The sequence below is a fragment of the Ctenopharyngodon idella genome, chromosome 7, assembly GCF_019924925.1.
Source record: "Ctenopharyngodon idella isolate HZGC_01 chromosome 7, HZGC01, whole genome shotgun sequence".
Classification (NCBI taxonomy): Eukaryota; Metazoa; Chordata; class Actinopteri; order Cypriniformes; family Xenocyprididae; genus Ctenopharyngodon; species Ctenopharyngodon idella.
Window position 1 is genome coordinate 3,753,314 of NC_067226.1, and position 21,921 is coordinate 3,775,234.

Genomic DNA, 21,921 nt, shown 5'->3' on the forward strand with positions numbered 1-21,921 from the left:
TGAATAAGTCAACAAGACAGTTTATGCCCTGACTGCTTTTATTCAACTTGTTCAAGTGCAACAATCCAACAACGCACATTTCCAACAACTCTGAACACTTTTGTTAACACTTTAAACAGCATTGTAATTAAAGCTGTATAAAAACAAAAAGGCGCAAAGCAGCAGTTCATAGAGGAGGAACGTAAAAATTGCCTTGCTCGACCAGCTATCTATGTTTGAGTGCCACAAGGACTTTTCCCCCAGAAGAGCTTCTTGGCAGGTCTTTGCAATTCAAAAAATGCAGACAGTCCAAACACACAATACAAGCGCAATACTCAACATATATTGCCTCAACAGCTGTGATACCTTTTGCACAACTTCTAACCTCGGGACATTTATACAGACTGGGAGTAAATCCAGTGGTTAGAGTTGGCATTTCTCATCCCTGCCACATCAATTAAGAATTGTTCTGTGTATAAAGAAAAAAAGAATCCCAATATTTTTGAGTTTTTGAACCAGATTGCTCAGGAAAGCATATGATCCTTTGTTTGAACATTCCTTCTTTCTCCCTCCAAAAAATAAGTTGCAAAAATTTTAATAAAGTGCTTACAAAAAAATAAACAAGATCATCTACATCTTTGTTTAAAATGAAATGTAATGAATTGATGCCCTGGAAAGTAGTATAACAAACATTTTCTGAACATTTTCTTCTGCAATAAACTGTCTAATTGCTTTCTTCACAAGTTTGTGATGTAAAATAACAATTACATAATCAAAAAAAAAAAAAAAAGATGCATATATGGAAAACAAGTGAAATGGATTGAGAATTTGAAAATTAAAATACATCACCGTGTTTATATTAAAACATTTTATCTACATCCACAATATGGTTTTGGATCAGTGTGTTACTTTTCTGCAGAATAAGAAGTCTGTCCAAACATTTTTGTTCAAAAAACTTAAACATTCAAGATTCTATATTTAGAGACAATATAAAACCATGTGTGACATTCCACAACAAAGGAAAAGCTTTTTCAGTCCCAAGGATAAGTCAGTAGTCCTCACATGTAAACATTGATGCAAAGAGAAATCAATCATAACCCCCATTAAATGGCTCGATGGGGTCACACTTTACGTCAGTTGATAATTGATTATCACTACAGCCAAAGGGGTTGTGGATATGAAGCTCTCTGTGAAAGTCTGATGTTTAGCGTAAATGCATAGAAAATCAATACTACTGTATGGCCAGAATCTGCCCTGACGCTAACCGGGAATTTGTTACTGGACATCTAGTAAGAGAGGGATAAGATCATTCTGGAGCAAAAAATTTAGACCACATATTTGAGAGCACACTGCAGTAGGAATGTGACAGAATGTTTCTAAATCCATAAAGGAGGAGCAGAAATAAAATGGCACCGGCCAATAACACAAGCTCCACCTTCAAGAACCAGAAGTGACGATTTACCCGCTCTCAGGCATTGAAAGATTGGGTGTGATTACATGGGAAACCTGTAAAAGTTAACAAAACTTGATGAACTGGAGTGTTACAGTGAAATAATTGATGAAAACGTCAAATAAATATTAATTTAACAACACGTACATAGAACTATTGAAAGAGTAAGGAATATTGGTGACATGGAGTTACACTGCACGGTACCATTAAGACCAGACCAAAAACATTCCAGTATACAGGTCTGAAAATTAAAGAAACGTTCTGATTGCCCACAGCTACAACATTGCAAACCATCTTTCCAGTATTTAAGAAAAACAATAAAAGCACTTTTACAAAGTAGAATGCAAATGGAAAATAGGAATTAAACATGGGCAGGAAAATGTTGGCAGTGTTGACTAATGAAATGTAAAGACATCTAAAAAATCTATCCAAAACTAGGTAGCAAACAAAAAAGGGGGGCGGGGGGGTGTGCTTTCGCATGTTACATGCTTTTACAATGGGATATGACTAGGCCCAGATGGAATATGCTGTCTTCTTCATATTTTCTTCATTGATTTTTGAGGACAAATCTACAGAATGGATTTAAATATAGACTCTAATTGGTAGCTGAAAACGTTACCAAAATAGCCAAACTATTTAACCAACAAGCAAGGGGCAGGTCCTTTGCAAAATTTCTTCGAAAAATCTGTAGAGATTTCTGAGTGCACAGATCCCATGATGATCTGTGCATTACTAACCATAACCATCCATCCTTCCCTTAAACAGCCATAAATACACTCTTTTTTTACTTTCAGAACTTCTTGACTCCAGTGAAATGTCCTATGAATAAACAATAAAAACCCTGTGTTTATGCTTTCTATTCATTCCTTCAGTCAAAATTGTCAGTAGCTGCACATAAATTGCATCAAAATTATTTAAAATAATCACACTGTACAGCATGTAAACAATGAATGCTGGTAAAAAGGAACAAAATAAATACATATTGAATAGAAACTGAAAGAAAAAAAATAACTTTTTTTTTTCCAATTACACTACTTCATGACACATGATTCTTTCCCAACGTTCCAGAATATATAAGTCCTCTCCCTGTGCGTGGGTATGTGTGCATTTAGGTGTGTGAATCGAGAACCAGCACCTTGCACTCACGCTTGGCAATTTTGTCAAGCGACAAAATGTTCCTATCTGGAGGGAGGTACAGCGGCCGACCAACAGGAGAACCCACGGGAGGGGTGATGGCCCTGCGCTCCATAACACTGCCTGTCCTGTAAGACACAAACAAACATGAACAAAGACATTGATCAGTGCTGCATAAATGATACAATCACGACTTGACAAAGAAAACATAGTGAAGTGAGGCAGTTGTACGAGGATATACCAGTATGCAATATGCTATATCATAGTTCCTGAATATGTAAAATTCTAAATCAGTCAACTAAGATGTTCCATTTCAGTCAGGATGCTGCCGTAGAACAGGAGTTCTCAAAAGTTTCGATGTCAAGGACCTACAAATATTACTAGCACATAAAGGCAGCTAAATATATTAATGTATAAACCCATTAATATGGTGTGTAAAAAATCTTCAGAGACAAATTTCGAGGAGAACTTGTTTCTACAATTATTTTAACATACATATATATTAGTGCTGTCAGCGTTAACGCATGGGATTATTTTTTTTCCCAGTTTAACGCATTAAAAATGTTAATGCAATGAACGCGGCATCCGCTTTTTCTGTCATCCTTTCGCTAGCATTACAATATTTGATCACGCTCTTATTCATGCAAATGCTTTTAAACCATTTAAACGCGTCAAAAGAGAAAAAGAGAACGCACTGTCTGTGAATGTCCTGTCACACACAGGACGCACAGAAAGACGCGCGCCATTGTGCGCATGAAGGCACACCAGAAGTTCTCTTTCGCGCTTGAACAAACAATAACACACACAATAATGCCAAAAATATCCGTTTTGTCGAGTATCCTCATAAGAGCAGCCTTGAATGAGTTAAATAAAGTCTTAAAACGAAAGTAAAGAGCTGTGAGTGGGACGCGTGTGAGATCTGCGTCATGTGCAGCAGCGGCAGGGTTGCCAAGTTTTCACAACAAAACCCGCCCAATTGCTTCTCAAAACTAGCCCAATCGCATTTCAGGGGGGTCCCACAGTTAAAATCGCGTTTTTGGTGGGGCTTCCCTGGTAAAATTCGCATTCCAGAGGGTAAATATCACGTTATTTGGGGTCGATTCAACCCGCGGCAACAGTGTAAAAGTAGCCCAAGTAGCAACATTGATCAGCGGCAGCTCTAAAGTACACATGAAATCAAAATTGACCTTATTTATTTTGTTAGCTCAAATTGCTAGTTTTGTGGTGAACAATTCATCCGTGCAAGTCAATCCACACAGAAAAAATTGTTTGGCTTCGTAATATTTAATCAAAATCTGAAAATGCTCCTCCCCTCTGCAACGGTGCCCCTTCTCTAATGACATCAGTTTGACGGCTTGGGTTGAAAATGCTTAAACCACTCCCCTCCGACCGTTAGTCTGCTATGAGCGAGAGATGGAGAGGAGGAGCCTAAAATAAAACCCTGCCCTCTATTCAATATTCCGTTTCACTTGGAAATATGTCACAACACAAAAAGTCGTTTGCAACTTCCGGTTCACGGGGACTAAAAGTCATTGAAGATAATGAAAGAACAAAGATAACAGAGAAAATTATTCACTGCTCTTGACTAAAGAACTTTTATATCTTTAATAATGATTATCTATATTTAATTTAGGCTATAAATTACGCAGTGCAGACTGTTTGGTAATTTTATTCAATTTATATATTTTTTTCTATCTGTTAGAAATGTAGGAAAGGCACAGGTAAATGACATTTATTATGGGTTTATGTGAGGATTGTTCTAAGTTCACTTAAATTAAAAGTTGTTATATTTTTGAAGCCTAATAAATGTAAAAAAAAATGATATAGCTTTCAATTACACTGTAATGTTGAATGGCTATAATTCATGTTTAAAATTAAGGAAAAAATCTATTTCATCGAGACATCAGTAGCAGTATTAGTATATACTAATAGATTAGATACTGATAGTATACTAGATTAGATAATTAGATACTGACCTTCATTCATAAAAAGATGCCATTAAACAAGTATTTAAAATATACTGTCTTCATGTTGTTTCTTTATGTTGTTTTAATTTGGAGATTAACTGTGAAATTATTACATGTATAAAAACTGAAGTGTTTTTAATCGTGATTAATCACAGAAAAAAACTGCAAGTAATCGAGTTAATTTTTTTAATTGATTGACAGCACTAATATATATATGCAAGAAGCTTCTTATGTTCATCAAGAAAATATCTTGGTTACGTATGTAACCCTCGTTCCCTGAAGGAGGGAACAGAGCCATGCATTGGAACTGATCAACGAATTGGGGATCGCTTTGAGAGACCAATCTACTTCGAGTGTAACTAAAACAAGCCAATGTACATTGGCATGCAATAATTGCATCAGCTGCTCTGTGCTGCAGCGCGGGTATAAATGAGCAGCAGGTGCATCACTGGGAAAGTGTGCCCTTGAAGGAAAGGGAACGCTGCGGAAGCCACATCCTGCCCCGTAGGGAGGTCAAATGTGGCGTTACACATATGGACTAGCCAAGCTAGTGTAACAAGTGGGGTTCCAGGGGGGAAAGAACACCGCCAGAGGGAAAGACACAGGCTAGCCGAATAGGGTAGCCAAGTACACGGGAGGATACCGGCTCTACACAAAGGCTATAGAATCTAGCGAACGTGTTAGGTGTCGACCAGCCCGCAGCTCTACATGTCAGCGAGGTGCCTTGAGCCAGCGCCCGGAAGGAAGCAACACTTCTAGTTGAGTGTGCTCGCAACCCGAACAGTTAAGGCAATAGCATCCACTATCTAGTGGGCTTACCCTTACTTGGAGACAGCCTTTCCCTTCTGCTGGCCTCCGTAACAGAGCTGGTCTGAGGGCCTGAAGCTTTGCGTTCTGTCTACATATAGCTGCAGAGTGCAGACGGGACAGAGAAAAGCCAGGACTGGGTCTGCCTTCTCCATGGGCAGCGCTTGCATGTTCACTACCTGGTCCCTGAAGTGAGTGGTAGGAACCTTGGGCACATATCCAGGCCGGGGTCTCAGGACAACGTGAAAGTTGGCCGGCCCGAATTCTAGGCATGATTCATTGACCGAAAATGCTTGCAGGTCCCCTACCCTCTTAATGGAAGCCAATGTAGTCAGGAGTACTGTTTTTAACAACAGAATTTTTAACTCAGCTGACTGCAGAAGTTCAAAGGGAGGTCTCTGCAGTGCCGTGAGCAGCAAAGACAGGTCCCAGGATTCAACCGCCTCGCACCTCTGAGGAAGCTGACGATCAGGTCATGCTTACCAAGAGACTTACTATCAACTTCGAGGGTCTTCCCGGTAGTGATGGTGTCTACCACCGCTTGGGGTAGGTCGCCTAGAACCTGTCCAGGGATCAGACATGGAGTTTCCAGAGGTCTGGACACGGGTGCCAAAGGGTGCCCCGTCTCTGAGAAAGCAGGTCCTCTGAATGGGCTGGGGAGGGGCTGTCGCTATCGCAGTGTCTGTGCAAGAAGGCTCACTGGGGAAAACGCATACTTGCGCAGGCCCCGTGGCCAGCTGTGTGCCAGTGCATCCGTGCCGAGGATCCCCTCGGTCAGGGAGTAAAACAACTGGCAGTGGAATGAGTCCGGAGAGGCAAACATGGGGATGGAGTCGTCACTCTCCCGGAAGCGCAGGCTGCTGTGAGAGCACGATTGAACACACCTGGAACGTAAATGGCACAAAGCGACCTCAGATGCTTCTGACTCCAGAGGAGGAGATGGAGGGCGAGCTGTAACATCAAGAGAGCGTTGACCACCTTAGCGTTTGATGTACGCAATAGTTGCAGTGTTATCCGCATGGACCAGCACGTGCTTGCCTTGTAGCGTGGTCCAGCACAAGACGTACTGCTAGCAACTCGAGGCAGTTGATGTGCCAATGCAGTTGAGGCCCCGTCCACAGACCAAAGACTGCATGCCTGTTGTATCCGTGAATACCACAGCATGCCTGGACACTTGTTTTAGGGGAACTCCTGCCTGTAGAAACGAAGGGTCCGACCATGGGCTGAAGGTTTGGTGATAGTATGGGATGATGGACACATCATTGTGCGTGCCGCTCTGCCATGCCCATCTCGGGACTCGGACGTGAAGCCAGTGCTGAAAAAGCCATATGGCCTCATATGAAGCAACCGGAGCGGCGTTACTGCGGCTGCGGATGACATATGCCTCAGGAGCCTCTGAAAAAGTTTCAGTGGGGCCGCTGACCTGCCTTTGGACGAATTCAAGCAGTTCAACCCTGACTGGACACGCTCCTCTGTGAGTTGAGCTGTCTGGTTAAACAAGTCCAACTCCATAACGAGAAAAAAGATCCTCTGCACAGGGGAGAGTTTGCTCTTTTCCCAGTTGACCTGAAGTCTGGCTGAGTTGACTGAGCACCATGTCTCTATGTTCACACAACTGGTGTACTACAGGCGTCGAGATAGCTCAGAATGCGAATGCCGCGTTCTCTGAGCGGAACAATGGCTGTCTCTGCGCCCTTCGTAAAGACGTGAGGCGACAGGGACAGCCCGAAGGGTAGGACTTTGTACTGATATGCTCGACCCTCGAAAGCAAAGCGTAGGAATGGACTGTGCCGAGGGAGGATCATCCTTCAGGTCGATAGCAGAACGGGAGCTTGTGCAAGGCCCAGATCAAGGTTCGCAGGTCCAAGATTGGCCGTAACCCACTGGCTTTCTTGGGTACAATGAAGTAGGGGCTGTAGAACCCTGTCTTCATATCGGCTGGAGGGACCAGCTCAATCGCATCCTTTGCCAGTAGGACATCGATGTCTGTCCGTAAGACAAGGGCATCGCTGCTCTGCACAGAGGTGAAGTGGATGCCCCTAAACTTGGGGGGACACCGGGTGAACTAAATCGCATAGCCAAGTCTGATGGTATGGATGAACCAGCGAGATGGACTGGGAAGCTCTAGCCAGGCTCCCAGACACCATGCAAGCGGGACCAATGGGACCACAGACGTACCCTGGGTGGGGCAGCGAGGTGGAACACAGGGACTCGACTCAGATGGCACTGAGGCGGCCCGAACTGGAGTCTGAGTGTGCTGTGCAACACTTACCTGGTTCCAGGGTGGGGCAGAGGGTGCGTGAGAAGGCCTGGTGGCATCCTTGAACCGAACACTGCTGCCCGCTGGCAATGGAAGAGGGGAAAGGGAGTAGCAAGGAGTTTGTACCGCGTTGCACACTGCCAACCACACCCTCTTGCGACCCAGAGATAGAGGAAACTGCTCTTTTTTTGTAAATGTGGAAGGCGGAACAGAAACAAAAGGAAACAAAAGATTCTCCACCTGTCACTCCTCTGGGGGAGGGAGTGGTGCGGTCACCATCTCCTGAAGAGCAGATCCTCCCATCTCTGGGTCTCTGGGCCGCAAGCCCTTACGCTTGCAGCCTGCTTTGGCGGGGGCCTGGACGGGCTGGGCACTCCTCTTGAGGCCTACTGCCTACTGCCTAGGTGGAGGCTGCTGCTTAGGCTGAGCAGGGGTGGAGGTAGCCGCGGGGGGGGGCGCCCTCAGCAACGAGCAGGTGGAGGCACTGCAGCCAACGACTGGGTGGAAGCAGCGGCTTGGCGTCTGGGCAGGATGTGCTTGGTCACCTCCGTCTGCTTCTGTGCTGCTGAAAACTGCTGGGCAAAGTTTTCATCAGTGTCGCCGAAGAGGCCAGCCTGACAGACAGGGACGTTGAGGAACTGAACCTTGTTGGGCCTCAAGCATATCGGCCAGGTTCAGCCACAGGTGGCGCTCCTGGACCACTAATGTGGACATCGCCCGACCCAGGGAGCATGCAGTGACCTTCGTTGCCCGTTGCTGTCTGCGCTATACATCAAACATGACCGACTGAAAGGGAACAGTTGTGCGGTGTGATATTTTTTGTGAATCTGTGATACATTTTTTTCAGAACTCTTTGATGAATAGAATAAAAAAGTATTATTTAAATTATGAATTTTTCTTAAAAAAAAATAAATAAATAAACACCTATTTGTAGTGTATATTGTTACTGTATCAAAGTTGAAACTGAATATTAAAATATTATCTGGAATTTATTTAAAATGTTGTTGTTTGGCAGTTCATCTTTGTCCTTTCACTATGTGAGTAATATCAAATATAAATCAAATTAAACATTTAAAATTAATTAAAATTAACAAATATATTTTATTTCTTACTGTTAAAAAAGTTGTCAACAGAAATATTTTTTAATCCATACAGAATAAAACAAAATAGAAAAACAAAAGAATGAAACTTTTGTAAATTACTACTTAAAGAAATTATTATATGAAATTATTGTTAAACATTTTTAATTAATATATTAAGGTAAGTCCCCCAAGGCAGCTCACTAGGTTTTGCAACAGACTTAAAGTGTACTTGTGTATAGTGTGTGTGTGTGTGTGTGTGTGTGTGTGTGTGTGTGTGTGTGTGTGTGTGTGTGTGCGTTTTTGTGATTTATGAGGACACAAATTTGTATAATGACATGGGTATTACACTGGTATTACGACGTAAACATGAAATATGAGGACATTTCATGAGTCCTCTTATTTAAAATAGCTTTAAAAACATACTTAACAATGTTTTATTAAAAATATAAAAATGTTGAATGTTTTCTGTGATGGGTAGGTTTAGGGGTAGGGGTAGTGTATAGTTGGGGATAGAATGTACAGTTTGTACAGTATAAAAACCATTACGCCTATGGAATGTCCTCACTTTGATAGCAAAACAAACCTGTGTGTGTGTGTGTGTGTTTGTGTGTGTTTACAGCATGTGAAATATGTGAAGATCATCTGTGTGTATGTGCACATTTAACACTATACCTTGTGAGGTGAAACTTGGATGGTTGCTGGTGAGAAAAGGACTGAGAGCGTCCCAGACTGAGACTGGCCTGATGACGGTCCAGAATGTCTCTGACCGCTGGACTCGACGGACTGTTCTTGCGGGACAAAGGACGGGCATCAGGGGGAGGGTTGGACACGGATGCTGTGAACTGTAGCTTCAGTTTCATGTGCTGACTTAACTAAAGACAGAGGCGAGAGAATAGAGGATACTGAGGTGTTTATATCCAGTAATTCAACTCATTGGTTTTGTTGAAGGAAGTGAAACAGAACAATGAACTGCTCACATGTAACCCAGACCTAATGAATCTTTACCTCAAAAAGGCCAGCTCGGAGTATCTGGAAAGCCACACTGACGGAGAGGGTACTGCCTTTTCGACAGTAGCCCAGGTTACTGAGAGGAGAATGACACACCACAGCATTCACTGCAGGATCCTCTTTCTGTCCACGACCTGAAAAGACAAAAGGAGGATCAAAAACCAACAGGACATAACAGTAGAAACCAATGTAAAAAACGTTTTAGCCATAATCAAGAAGTTAACGCACACGCATCAGGCACATGGAGATTCACATGCTGCTCATGCAGGAGATGCAGGTTCTAATATGACCGTGATTATGTCCTAATCCCAACATTTCCTGTTCTTTCTGTACTTTCATTATGAATAAAATAGCAAAACGTCACAAAACATTAAAACACAAAAACAAATAAGAATAAAAAAGAAGCCAAAAGCTCCAATAACCTAAAAGTTGCTTTTCATAAGGATATAAGAAAACCTAAAATCAAATAAAAATGTTTATCTGCAATGCAGTCAATATGCAGTTTGGATTATTTTACTTGTACGTCTTAATGTACTAAGCCTGACATTAGTTCATCTTGCATTACATTACAAATATTCACATAGTCACAGCTGGAGTCACAAACTTTGTGCTATCTTACATCTAGAAGCATGAACCACACCCTTTATGAGCAAATGACATTCAGAAACATTCACCTTTGCTCTCTACATCGCCATTAACAGGCATGTCACTCACAGTGTCAAAACATTTTTCCCCTGGCTGCGATGTTTTTTTCTTTTCAACTTCAAGCACAACACTTCTTGCTTTACTGGCAATATCTCATTCGCTTGGCTTCTTGACACTGTTTTTGACTATGATTCAAGCATCTCTCCACACCCTCTTTAAAACAGTGTTGTTATTATTTATAATAGTAAAAACAGTTTTTGTAAACTGAAATAAAGCTGAAATAAAATATAAATATTGGGGGAGGGGGAATTAAATTAGAAACAACTAACTGGCAACTAACTGAAGTAAGAAAAAAAATGGATACTGAAAATATCAAAATAAAAGCTAATTCATAATATTTATAAATACTAAAATAGTGTATAAATAATAATAATAATAATAATAAAAAAACACTGCTTCAAAACATATAGATTTGATCATATACCTACCATACAGTATATCACCATTCTGCTCTGTTCTTAAACTTAAGCCACTTGTTTTACCAGTCCTCACCTTCAGGTGTCCAGACTAGTCGGACTGCCAGAAAGTCCTGCAAGTTGTTGAGGAGGGTATATCGCACCCGGAAATGCTCACGGGCCTTGACCGCACTGGGACAGCTGGCGGTCATAATGAAGCGCGGCCGGTCCAGTCTCACGCTGGGGAGACTATAGTGAGTGTAGATAGAGTTGGTAAAGGGCAGTTTAGAAGTAGACCACTGTAAGACTGCAACTAATGGCACCTCCAGTCCCTGCAGCAAAAAGAAACATGTCATTTTATTAATAATATTTATTTTGTTTTTAAGTACATTTATGACATCAAAGTTTTAAATTATCGGAAAGAAGACACACACGAAAAAAAATAATAATAATAATTTTACCGCATAATGTACTACATAGTGACTGACAGCCCACCTCATTTGAATCATCTTGTGGCTGGTTATTGAGCTGCAGCTGGAAGAGAAAGTTCTGCTCCTCTAGAGCACTGAGCATGCTGGGAAGATGGCTAGACTCGCTGTCCATTCTATAAAATGATGCCATGGCAACCTCTCCTGACTGATGACTGAAGAATAAACATAATATCAAAAACCTTTAAAACATCCAAAATTGATATTTCTTGAACGTAAAGAGAGAGTGTGATTTATTAATAATGAATGGTATATTTGAAATTCCAAAAATCCAAATGCATAGTCATGGTCATGGTCACTTTATTTTCCCGTAAGCCATCAAAGATAATTGCATTTCCTCAAAGAGGAAAAAGCAAAACGAGTTTCACACAAGGTTAGTTTTTAGGCTTTGGTACTGTATAAAAGAAATAGCAGCAATAAATGTTCCAGGAAGTATGCACCACATTTAAAGGGTTAGTTCACTCAAAATTGAAAATTCTGTCATTAATTACTCACCCTCATGTCGTTTCACACTCATAAAACCTTCGTTCATCTTCAGAACACAAATTAAGATATTTTTGATAAAATCCGATGGCTCATTGAGGCCTGCATCGCCAGCAATAACACTCCCTTTTTCAATGCCCAGAAAGCTACTAAAAACATATTTAAAACAGTTCATGTGACTACAGTGGTTCAACCTTAATGTTATGAAGCAACTAGAATACTCTTTGTACGCCAAAAATAACAAATTAGCGACTTTATTCAACAATACCTAGTGATGGGCGATTTCAAAACACTGCTTCATGAAGCTTCGAAGCTTACCGAATAATTTGCTTCGAATCAGTGGTTCGGAATGCGTACCAAACTGCCAGAGTCATGTGAACTATTGAAGTTTCAAAACACTTATGACGTAACGAAGCCTCGTTTACTGAAATTATGGGATTTTGGCGCTCTGAACCACTGATTCGAAATAAATGAGTCGTAAAGCTTCATGAAGCAGTGTTTTGAAATCGCCCATCACTAGATATTGTTGAATAAAGTCGCTAATTTGTTGTTTTTGGCGCACAAAGAGTATTCTAGTCGCTTCATAATATTAAGGTTGAACCACTGTACTCACATGAACTGTTTTAAATGTTTTTAGCAGCTTTATGGGCATTGAAAAAGGGAGTTTTATTGCTGGCAATGGAGGCTTTACTGAGTCATCGGATTTTATCAAAAATATCTTAATTTGTGTTCTGAAGATGAACGTCTTATGGGTGTGGAACGACATGAGGGTGAGTAATAAATGACATAATTTTCACTTTTGGGTGAACTAACCCTTCAAATAAAGCATGCAAATATGACAAAAATGTTTAAACTTTTTAAACTTTTATCTTAAATTTCCTAATAAGTATGACGTTTACAAGCCAATATATAGACAACAGATCTTGTGTCTACAAATACAATGTTTGAATGTTAAGTGTTTCGAGTTGACTTAATAGCAGAGTTTGTAGTTTACTTTTAATAGTTTTACTTAAGAGCAAAAAAAACAAGACTTTATAACAAATCCTAACCAGAATGTTTGAGGACGTTATCTTTAGAGCAATAACTGTACTGAAATCACACTCACAGGTGTGTGAGGTCACACAATGTTTTCTCTTACCAAACATTGTCCACCAGCAGCACCGAGCCATCTGGCATCATTGGTAAATATGAAGCATTGAAGTTGGGAAGGATCTTGACGTCACGCACACACACTTCCTCTTGAGAACTCCCGTTTAACACTGAAATAGTCAGATGTTCATACATGGGTGTTTCTGCAACTATGGATATTCACACCTGTCAGTGGTTTTAATGTTGTGGCTGATCAATGTTATATACAATATAAAGCTTGAATTTGTCTCTCAACAACACAAGGTCTTTACCGCAACACCTAAAAATGCTGAGTTAAAGACGTGTTGCGGAAATGACATTTTTGCTAATATTGCTGATAACTGGCAGCTAGCAAGGTCTGATACATCACTTTTGACTTTTAGCACCAAATATACATGTATTCAACAGTAATATAAATTTGTTTTTTAAAAATGTAGTTCAAAATACACAATTACCAAGGACACATAATAAATACTTGAGAAGAAAAGATGATCTTTATCTTAGTTTTTTGGATCTTGTGAGTGACCTAATGGGGGTGACCCAGTCTGTCAGCCATGTGCTCAAATGCTAATTTCTGTTTCCATAGAAACTAGATTTGCTTGGCTTTGAACAAATGTCATATTAAGAGTCTTTTCTCAGTGTTGCGGTAAAGACTCAAAAGTGTGGGACAGGTGTATTTAGATGAAAAAAAAATCATATAAATGATTAGTAAATAAAAAAAGATCTTTAAGATGGTGTAAAGTAACATTTATAAGAAACTAATTAATATGAAATAATGTCAAATTGTAAAAGAATTTAGCTAATTTTACATATCTCAGCATTGAGACCACAGGTGTGGGACATGAGCAAATATGGTGTTTGGACCTATAAATGCTTCATAATTTTTCATTTAATCATATTATTCATTCATTATTTTTTGTGTGTTTATATTTATGAAGCATCAGATGACAAATTTTAACATAAACCTTAAATTTCACTACTGGGAAATGTAAGTGCCCATAGTTGCAGAAACACCAACATACATAAACAGGACGTCTATCACATAAAGAGTCAGGAAACCACAAAAATCAAAAAGAAAATCAAAAGTGCATGCTAAAGCACTACAAAATGCCTACTGCACGTCTCATACAATAATACCGTTTTAGCACAATGATGTCTACTGATGTGCTTACACAATAGCAGTGGTGACAAAATGTAGTACATCAGCTGAATGAAACTGTCACTGTTCGAACATAGTTGACAGATTTAAAGAAAAGACAGTCTAATAAAGTCATACAAACATATGCATGCATCCTCCTTTGAAGACTGTATGAATAGATATGGGAATAATTCTATTATGAGATATGAATATCTTTCTTCACTCCCTTACATTAGGGAAAACTAAGGACCCATTACATCATACTCTGAAGACACACAGACGTTCATGGTTATAAAAAATTCATAAGAGGCCTCCGTTTTTAAACAGAGATTTTAGGAGAATCACAATTATATCAATAATTAAAAAAAAGAATATATATATATTTATTTATATTTATTAGGGGTGTAACGGTACACAAACATTACGGTACGTACCTCAGTAGTGAAGTTAACCGTGACCGTTTGGGATGAATACATGTACCGTTACATCCCTAATATATATATATATATATATATATATATATATATATACACACACACACACACACACAGGTCAAAAGTTTTTGAAGATTTTTTTTTTAATGTTTTTAAAAGAAGACTCTTCTGCTGTCTCAAAATACAGCAAAAACAGTAATATTGTGAAATATTTTTACAATTTTAAATTACTGTTTTCTATTTGAATATATTTTAAAATGCAATTTGTTTCTGTGTTGGCAAAGCTGAATTTTCAGCAGTCATTACTCCAGCCTTCAGTGTCACAAGATCCTTCAGAAATCATTTTAATATAATAATATATTCAGTCGCAAACAGTTGTGCTGCTTTATACTTTTGTTAAAACCGTAATAGATCTTTCCCCAGGAATCGCTGATAAATAAAAAGTTCAAAAGAACAGCATTTATTTGAAATAGAAAGCTTTTATAACACTATAAATGTCTTTACTGTCACTTTATGAACTTGATGCATCCTTGCATAATAAAAGTATTCATTTCTTTCAAAAAACTCTAAAAATCTTGTTGACTCCAAACTTTTGAATGGCAGTGTATATGTATCATTTGTGCTCATAATATGTGAGGAAGTGAAATAGGGCTGACATTACCTTTGAGGACAGTTAAGTGTCTCCCTGAAACAGTCATTTGCTGACACTTCACTGTGGGAGGGGGCAGGACGTTAAGTGTGGTGCTGACTGTTAGCAAACAAGAGAAAATGATACCAATTTAAAACAACCATTAAAAAATCCTAAACAGCACAGGCATCTAAAAGAAAACAGTGCAAATGCCTTATAAAATACATGAAATTTCAAGAATATATGTGTGGCAAGCAGGCAGGGGCCAAGAGCCATGGAAACTGGAAACGTAGTGAGGCCAGTAGCGCAAGTGCTAATAAGCGTCACCTGCGTGCCACACTGTGTTTTTCACAGAGGAGCTCCAGGAGGATAAAAGGAGGAGTGATGTTTGTTTATTTTATAATTAAAGTTACTTTAAACTAGGGCTGGGTATCAATACAGATGTCCTGATTCGATTCAATTCCGATTCACAAGATCTCAATTCGATTCAATTCTCGATTCGATTTGATTCAATTATCAATTTTTGATTCAATGAATTCAATGATTCAATTTTCACTGGCCCCACCACAAAAAAAGTAATGAATAAAATAGTTATTGTTTTTATTGTTTTTGACCCATGTATCCTTGTATTGCAATAAATAAGGTTATGACACCCAAAATTTTAGATACCAGTGAAATTTAACAATTCTCGATTCCAATTTCGATACCACAGCTAAAACTACTAACTAATATAAATTTCAAGGATTGTTAAAGACAAGTAAACAGTCATTAATAAAAAAGAACAAATAATTAAACTACAAGCAAAAACACAAATAAATAGATATAACAGAACAAAGATAAAAATGAAATAATCAGTGCTTTTTAGGTTTTTCAGGTAGGTCTAACAGTAGTTCTCAGCTACAGAAATTGAATAAAGTAATCAAATGTAAAATAACACTGCAAATAATATCCACTGTACAAATTAAATAAAGGTTAATCCTTATTAAAGTTACAAAAATGTTATTCATTGAAGAGCTGCTAGTGATGTCTTTGTCTTTTGTAGTTTGATTAACATTAAAAACACAAACAGCAGCAGGAATATTAGGCTGCTGTCACTTTAAGACTGATGTACGGATCCAACATAATAACACACTTGCGTTCTTTCTGTTTGTTTAAGCCATAACCGACTATGTCTACTTGGATATACACAAAGGCGGGCATTTTGAGATAAATTTGTGTGAATTTGTCCATTTAGCGCAATTAGATGTGAAAGAGAAGTCATGTTTTTATTTGCATGTGTTTTCAAGCCTTGCCAATTTAAAGGGTTAGTTCACCCAAAAATGAAATTTCTGTCATTAAGTACTCACCCTCATGTCGTCCCAAACCCGTAAGACCTTAGTTTGTCTTCGGAACACAAATTAAGATATTTTTGATCTGGTCCACACATAGGCAACAACAACATTGCACCTTTTGAGGTCCAGAAAGGTACTAAAGACATCGTTAAAACCGGCGACGTGACTACAATGGTTCAACCTTAATGTTATTAAGCGACGGTTTCACATAACCGGTTTCTCTGGTCACGTGAGCAGCACGACGCATGCATGCGATGCTGATGCAGGAGCTGGCCAATACTGAGCCCACGTTCAGACATAAACACTGAAGCTCTGCAACGAAAATAGCGAATTTGTTTAATAAAGTCGTTATTTTTTTTCAAATACCGAAATGAAGGAGACAGCTATGAAGTGACGAGCGAAAAAGTCAGATCCCTGAGGTCCTGAATCAGTGATGACATCATGCAGTTTTGTGCTGAAGGAAGCAAGAGCTCACCCTGCGCTTTGAAGGTGTTTAGGTCCTGGCGGAATGTTTGGCAGGGGCTCTTTTGTTGGAGGATGCTGAGGTAGCCATGTTCTTGGATCTCAGCTTTCTCCTCTTCTTGCTTCCACACAGTCACAATTATCTTCATTGAGGTAACACACAAACACAAACACATAATCAGAAATGCGACACATGCAAGGTGATGTGGCATAGCGTGAGAACTGGTGTTTGATTTCATCATTTCTTGCACTCACACTGTTTGCATTAGAACTTTGCACAAACATGTAGAAGTCAGCAGCACAATCGAGTGCCAAAAAAATAATGATGATGATAGAAGTTCCTTCCTGTTTCCATTTATATCACAACCCATATTAAATGCATAACACATGCACGAATCCCAGAAAGTACATAAAAACAAACACATTAGCCATACCTTCACTTTGAGAGTGTTGACAGGGAGCTTATCCAGAGATACAGTCAGAGGGAAGATGACCTCATCACTTAAAACAACTGGCTCATCCACAGGAGACTGTGAAATATAAAGTAAAACATGAGACGAGGCAAAGCAAGGGCCCCCACTATGACATTTTGAAAGATTCCTAATTTTGATTTAGAGGTCTCCTACAATAGGTTTACATGCATCCAGGGTTAAAAAAAACATCTTCTCATAATATACACTCCTGGGCAAAAAATAAATAAATAAATATTTTTGGGTCTTTTAATAGTCTTAACCATTTTAATCACAAATCACTGCTCAGGAAATTAGCAAGAATTGCACAAATACTGTAAAGTAACTATATATCTTCCCCTTTGTTTTCTTTAAACATTTAAGCCATGTGGGTAAACATGCAGACAGCTTTTTACAGGAAGAAGAGTCAGTGTTGTTCCACTTAATGTTACTGGCTTCAAACAGTTCATGAATAGTTGAAAAATGTCTCCCAGTTCGTTTGAGTTTAATGTGAGACCACATACTCACTATCGGGTTCAAATGTGGACTCTGACCAGGCCAAAACATGAGCCTGATGGACTTGTTTTCAAGCCACTTCTTGGTTGTCTTTGCAAATTGGGCAGGAGGATTGTCTTGTTGGAAAATAACATCTGATCATTCCTCTTTAGATATCAACTTTTCATTTGTGGAAAGCAAGCCATTCTGCAATATTCTCCAATTCTCCAAAGCATGACTTTTCACAGTGAAGTAGCTCACTAATACCAGCAGCTAAAAAGTCTCCCCACAGTGAAACCGCTTCCTCCATGCTTCACTGTGGTGCATTTGTTGTTATATTTCTCAGTAGACTTTTACCATGCACCGTGCAACTCGCATTTCATTGTGATCATTCCACACACAACTTCCCATATTCAGCAAAAAATTTCACTCTGTCTTTGACGTTTTTCTGAGACAGCAATGGCTTTTTAAGTAGTGCATTTGCTTAAATTTTGCTTTCATTTGTGGTTAAGACAATTAAAAGCTTAGTGTTGTTTAGCCATTTTGGGCTGGGCCCTTTTTTTTTTTATATATATATTGCAGCATCACCTCTTTTTTCACAGTGTCCGAAACGGTTTAATAAATGATTCAGCCTCGCCAAACCCCTCCTTTCTGCGAGCCTACTCTGCTCTGATTTGTCAGATGGCCCAGTCTGTTGAGATTGATCTACCGTTTACAGTGTATGTCGGAAACAAAACGGCAATTACCATATCTGAATTTCAGCACTGGAGGCTTCCTCAGCATTTGTATACACAGTGATAAGAACCATAACGATGTATCAATTCGAGCACGAGTCCTCATCATTTGGAAGTGCATGCAAAGTGGATTTCAGTGTCTTCTCAACATGCTGACAACATGAACCAAACTCTTCCAGGCCTCAGCTACAACTACAGTGTTTGAGGGCAGGTCAAAGTAGACATTGTTCGCAGGCAGCCAATGAAGACCATAGACGGGCAGTTTGTAAACGTAGGTTCAAGAAGGAAGCTGAGCTGGAATAACTGACGACTCATTTCAGGCAGTTCAGAATTGGTTCTTTCTTTTGGGAAACAATAACTATTTCTCGTGCACTTTCATCTTTAAAACTTTGCAGACATTTTACATTCACAAACTCACAAAGCTATATTACACACTACATAAAAAAAAATCTGAAAAAAGCATAATAGGGGCACTTAAAGACACTATTTTTATCTATGTGTTCTTATACTTCAGGGACAATAAACATAGCCACACAACCTTGTCCTACAGCTTGAGCATCATGGCTCTGTAATGTCTGACTTCTAAAACTGGCACATTTAAAATGATTTGCACTATGGGGTGTGACTACCAAGAAAGCAGAGCAAATAGCAGACTAAGCCCTCATTTCAAAGGTGGGTTGAACCTCCCTAACCTGCACAATCTGTTTGGAAAACTAATTGCTATGCTTTGCTTCTTATGAGAATTTTCAATATGGAAAAAAACAGATGCATCGAATGGCAACTTGATGGTCTGTCTTTGTTAGGTGTGAAGAGTTTGTCCAAAACTCAAATAACTGTCAGCAACCATTTTAGAGAAAATGACTTGATTACAATGACCATATTTGACTCTCTAGACATCATTTACAATCTGCAGATATTACTTAACCTTTAAATAGCATCTGTATGCTGAGAAAGACAGACATTTGAGAGGCTGAGGGCTTGGAAAAATATTGAAAATGGGTCTCTACAAATACTCAGGGGAAGTGACTTTAAAAAACACTCAGACGTAATAAATCTATGTTTGTCGATTGCACTTTTCTTCTAAAGTTTGAAAGTGTATAATAACGAAATCATTTTTGGAGTTATTTTTATGTGCCCTTTTAAAGTTAAGTTTTATATATATATATATATATATATATATATATATATATATATATAAAGTATTAGTGATTATGGGTTTTATTTTTTGCTTCTCTGTGAAGTTTGTTCACTAACTTTGGATCACTTCACACCGAAGTCTTGTTCAAAATCATTGTTCATCTGATTTTTTCCATCTAATATACTACACTAATCCATTTATCCATCATGTGGTGTCTACATGGCATCACATCATGAACCCCTCCTGTGAAATCAAATAATATTAGTTAATGATATTTCTTAAAAATGCAGTTCATTTCTTTTTGTGTAAGATCTTTTTTAGTTAAAGTCAGAACAGAAGTTGAAATAGTCCTTTCTTCCCTATTGTGGCGTATATTCAAGTGAAAAGGAAAAATGTAGGGCGGGACTTGATTTTGTCCATCAGCAATTGATTGGATCGCTGTGGTTTGAGATTGCTGTGATCTCATGTGAGTGACAGATTGTCCCGCCCTTGTGCCAGTAAACACGTCATCAGAGAAGAGAAGAGAAGAGAAGAGAAGAGAAGAGAAGAGAAGAGGAAGGGTAAGTTATTTTGATTAAAGATTACGAGGGCATATGAATTAAAAAATTATGTGCACAGATAAATCATTTATAATAAATACTGCAATATTCTATATAAAAAAAAAATAAATAAATAAAAAAAAACAAGAATTGCCAATTTTGAGTGCACCTGTAGGTGTTGAAGTCAAGACTGTTATAGAATATACTGCATGAAATACACATGGTAGCATGAGCACTAAAACAGGAAGTTCTTACCAGTAATAAGACTACCCTCCGTTATAAATTAGGACTGTGTTCTGCATGGTTACCAACTTACCAGCCATATGAAAAGGCACACACACCTCTCAAACAGTACAGTAACAGGAAATATCAACACTTCCGTGTTATTATAGATAAAGTATTCATTTGCATTTGCATGCATAGCAGAAACTTTACCTCTACAAGGAACAGCTATAATCCAATAGACTACAGTGTTTTTTTTAAGCACCTGCACAGGAGCCTTGCGGAATTCCCTCACGCCGTTGCCGGGGTTGTTGTGAATGAGGAGCGGCTTGCATTCCCTGAAGCCCCGGTACCTCGGGCCCCCTCTACCTGCGCATCCCACGTCCGCAGCATCATCATCGTCCGTATCCTCCACACACTCATCCCCGCTGCTGTGGTAGTCGTGATACAGAGGCTGTGTCCGTTGTCGGTTATCGCCCGGGCTAACGCTGGCCACGGCGCTGAGAGAGCCAGCCAGCTCCCTCCAAGAGCGACTGCTGTGATGCTCCGAGCCGCTGCCATCAGCTGCCGCAGTGTTCGATCCGGACACAGACGCGACGTTCTGGGAGCGCAAAACCAGAAGAAAGCGCACAGTTTCCCCCAGATAAAGGTGACTGCGACGCGGAAGCGTGCGGTATTTGGCCGGGTCAGAGAGGTCTGAGATGGGGACGGCCGGGAAATACATGAAGTACTCGCATTGCGATTCCATCATTAACACCATAACCATCACAGCGCACTGCAAGCAGACAGCGAAGGTATCCGGTTAGCCTATGCAGTCTGCAAATAAGACTCCCATTCAAATAAGAATCAGTAAATTAAACAAACCCGTTTTACCTTTCAGCTCAGTTCATATTAGGGTTACCCAGATTGAAGAAAAATTACATTCATCATATTTTGCCCCATTTCGGTTGTCTGCCCGTTGACGTATACAATACATTCAAGTGCGCTGTATGACAGGCATGCTTATCGAGTTAAGATAGAGTAGATCGGGATAATAACTAGGCGAGAATAGTCGCTTTTCGATTGAGGTGAATAATGGTTTAGCTTTTTGGATAATTCTGCAAATAATTATTATATTCAGTTACTTCATTTGTATTGATATTCATTTGAAATGTATATTATTATTTCCCCCAAAAAAATATTTATTTATATTCAGCCATGAGGAAAAGTACCGTGTTTTGAAGCTTCTGTCTGAATTTAAATGTAAACAAACACAACAATTGTTTGAGCTAATTAAGATAATAATATAGTAAATATTGTAAAGCTGTTAAAATTAGTTTTCGTTGAGAAAATTTTCAAGCTTTAAATTTGAGTGTTCATAAAAACCACTTCTTATTGTTGTGCATTTTTGCCCCTTCCTTCACCTATTTTCCTTTGGAAATCAGTGAATACTTCAATGTTATTTAATTTTAGCATATTTCATTGA

At 39.2% G+C, this 21,921-nt stretch overlaps 1 protein-coding gene across 2 annotated transcripts; it reads right to left on the reverse strand.

Annotated features, from left to right (window-relative positions):
- Positions 1–616: 616 nt before the first annotated feature.
- On the reverse strand, positions 617–21,826 carry trappc14 (trafficking protein particle complex subunit 14). 2 transcript variants are annotated; one of them, XM_051899767.1, is made up of 11 exons: positions 21,330–21,825; positions 20,722–21,231; positions 17,314–17,409; positions 16,893–17,022; positions 15,120–15,206; positions 12,897–13,017; positions 11,283–11,430; positions 10,885–11,119; positions 9,685–9,821; positions 9,352–9,551; positions 617–2,691 (listed from the first exon to the last, which is right to left on the reverse strand). In XM_051899767.1, exons 2-11 carry the CDS (start codon positions 21,220–21,222, stop codon positions 2,538–2,540), a joined length of 1,809 nt encoding a protein of 602 aa, XP_051755727.1. In that variant the 5' UTR covers positions 21,223–21,231; positions 21,330–21,825; the 3' UTR covers positions 617–2,537. The 2 variants fall into 2 exon arrangements, with proteins under 2 accessions (XP_051755727.1, XP_051755728.1); XM_051899768.1 differs by having other exon boundaries at positions 20,722–21,826.
- Positions 21,827–21,921: the final 95 nt, after the last annotated feature.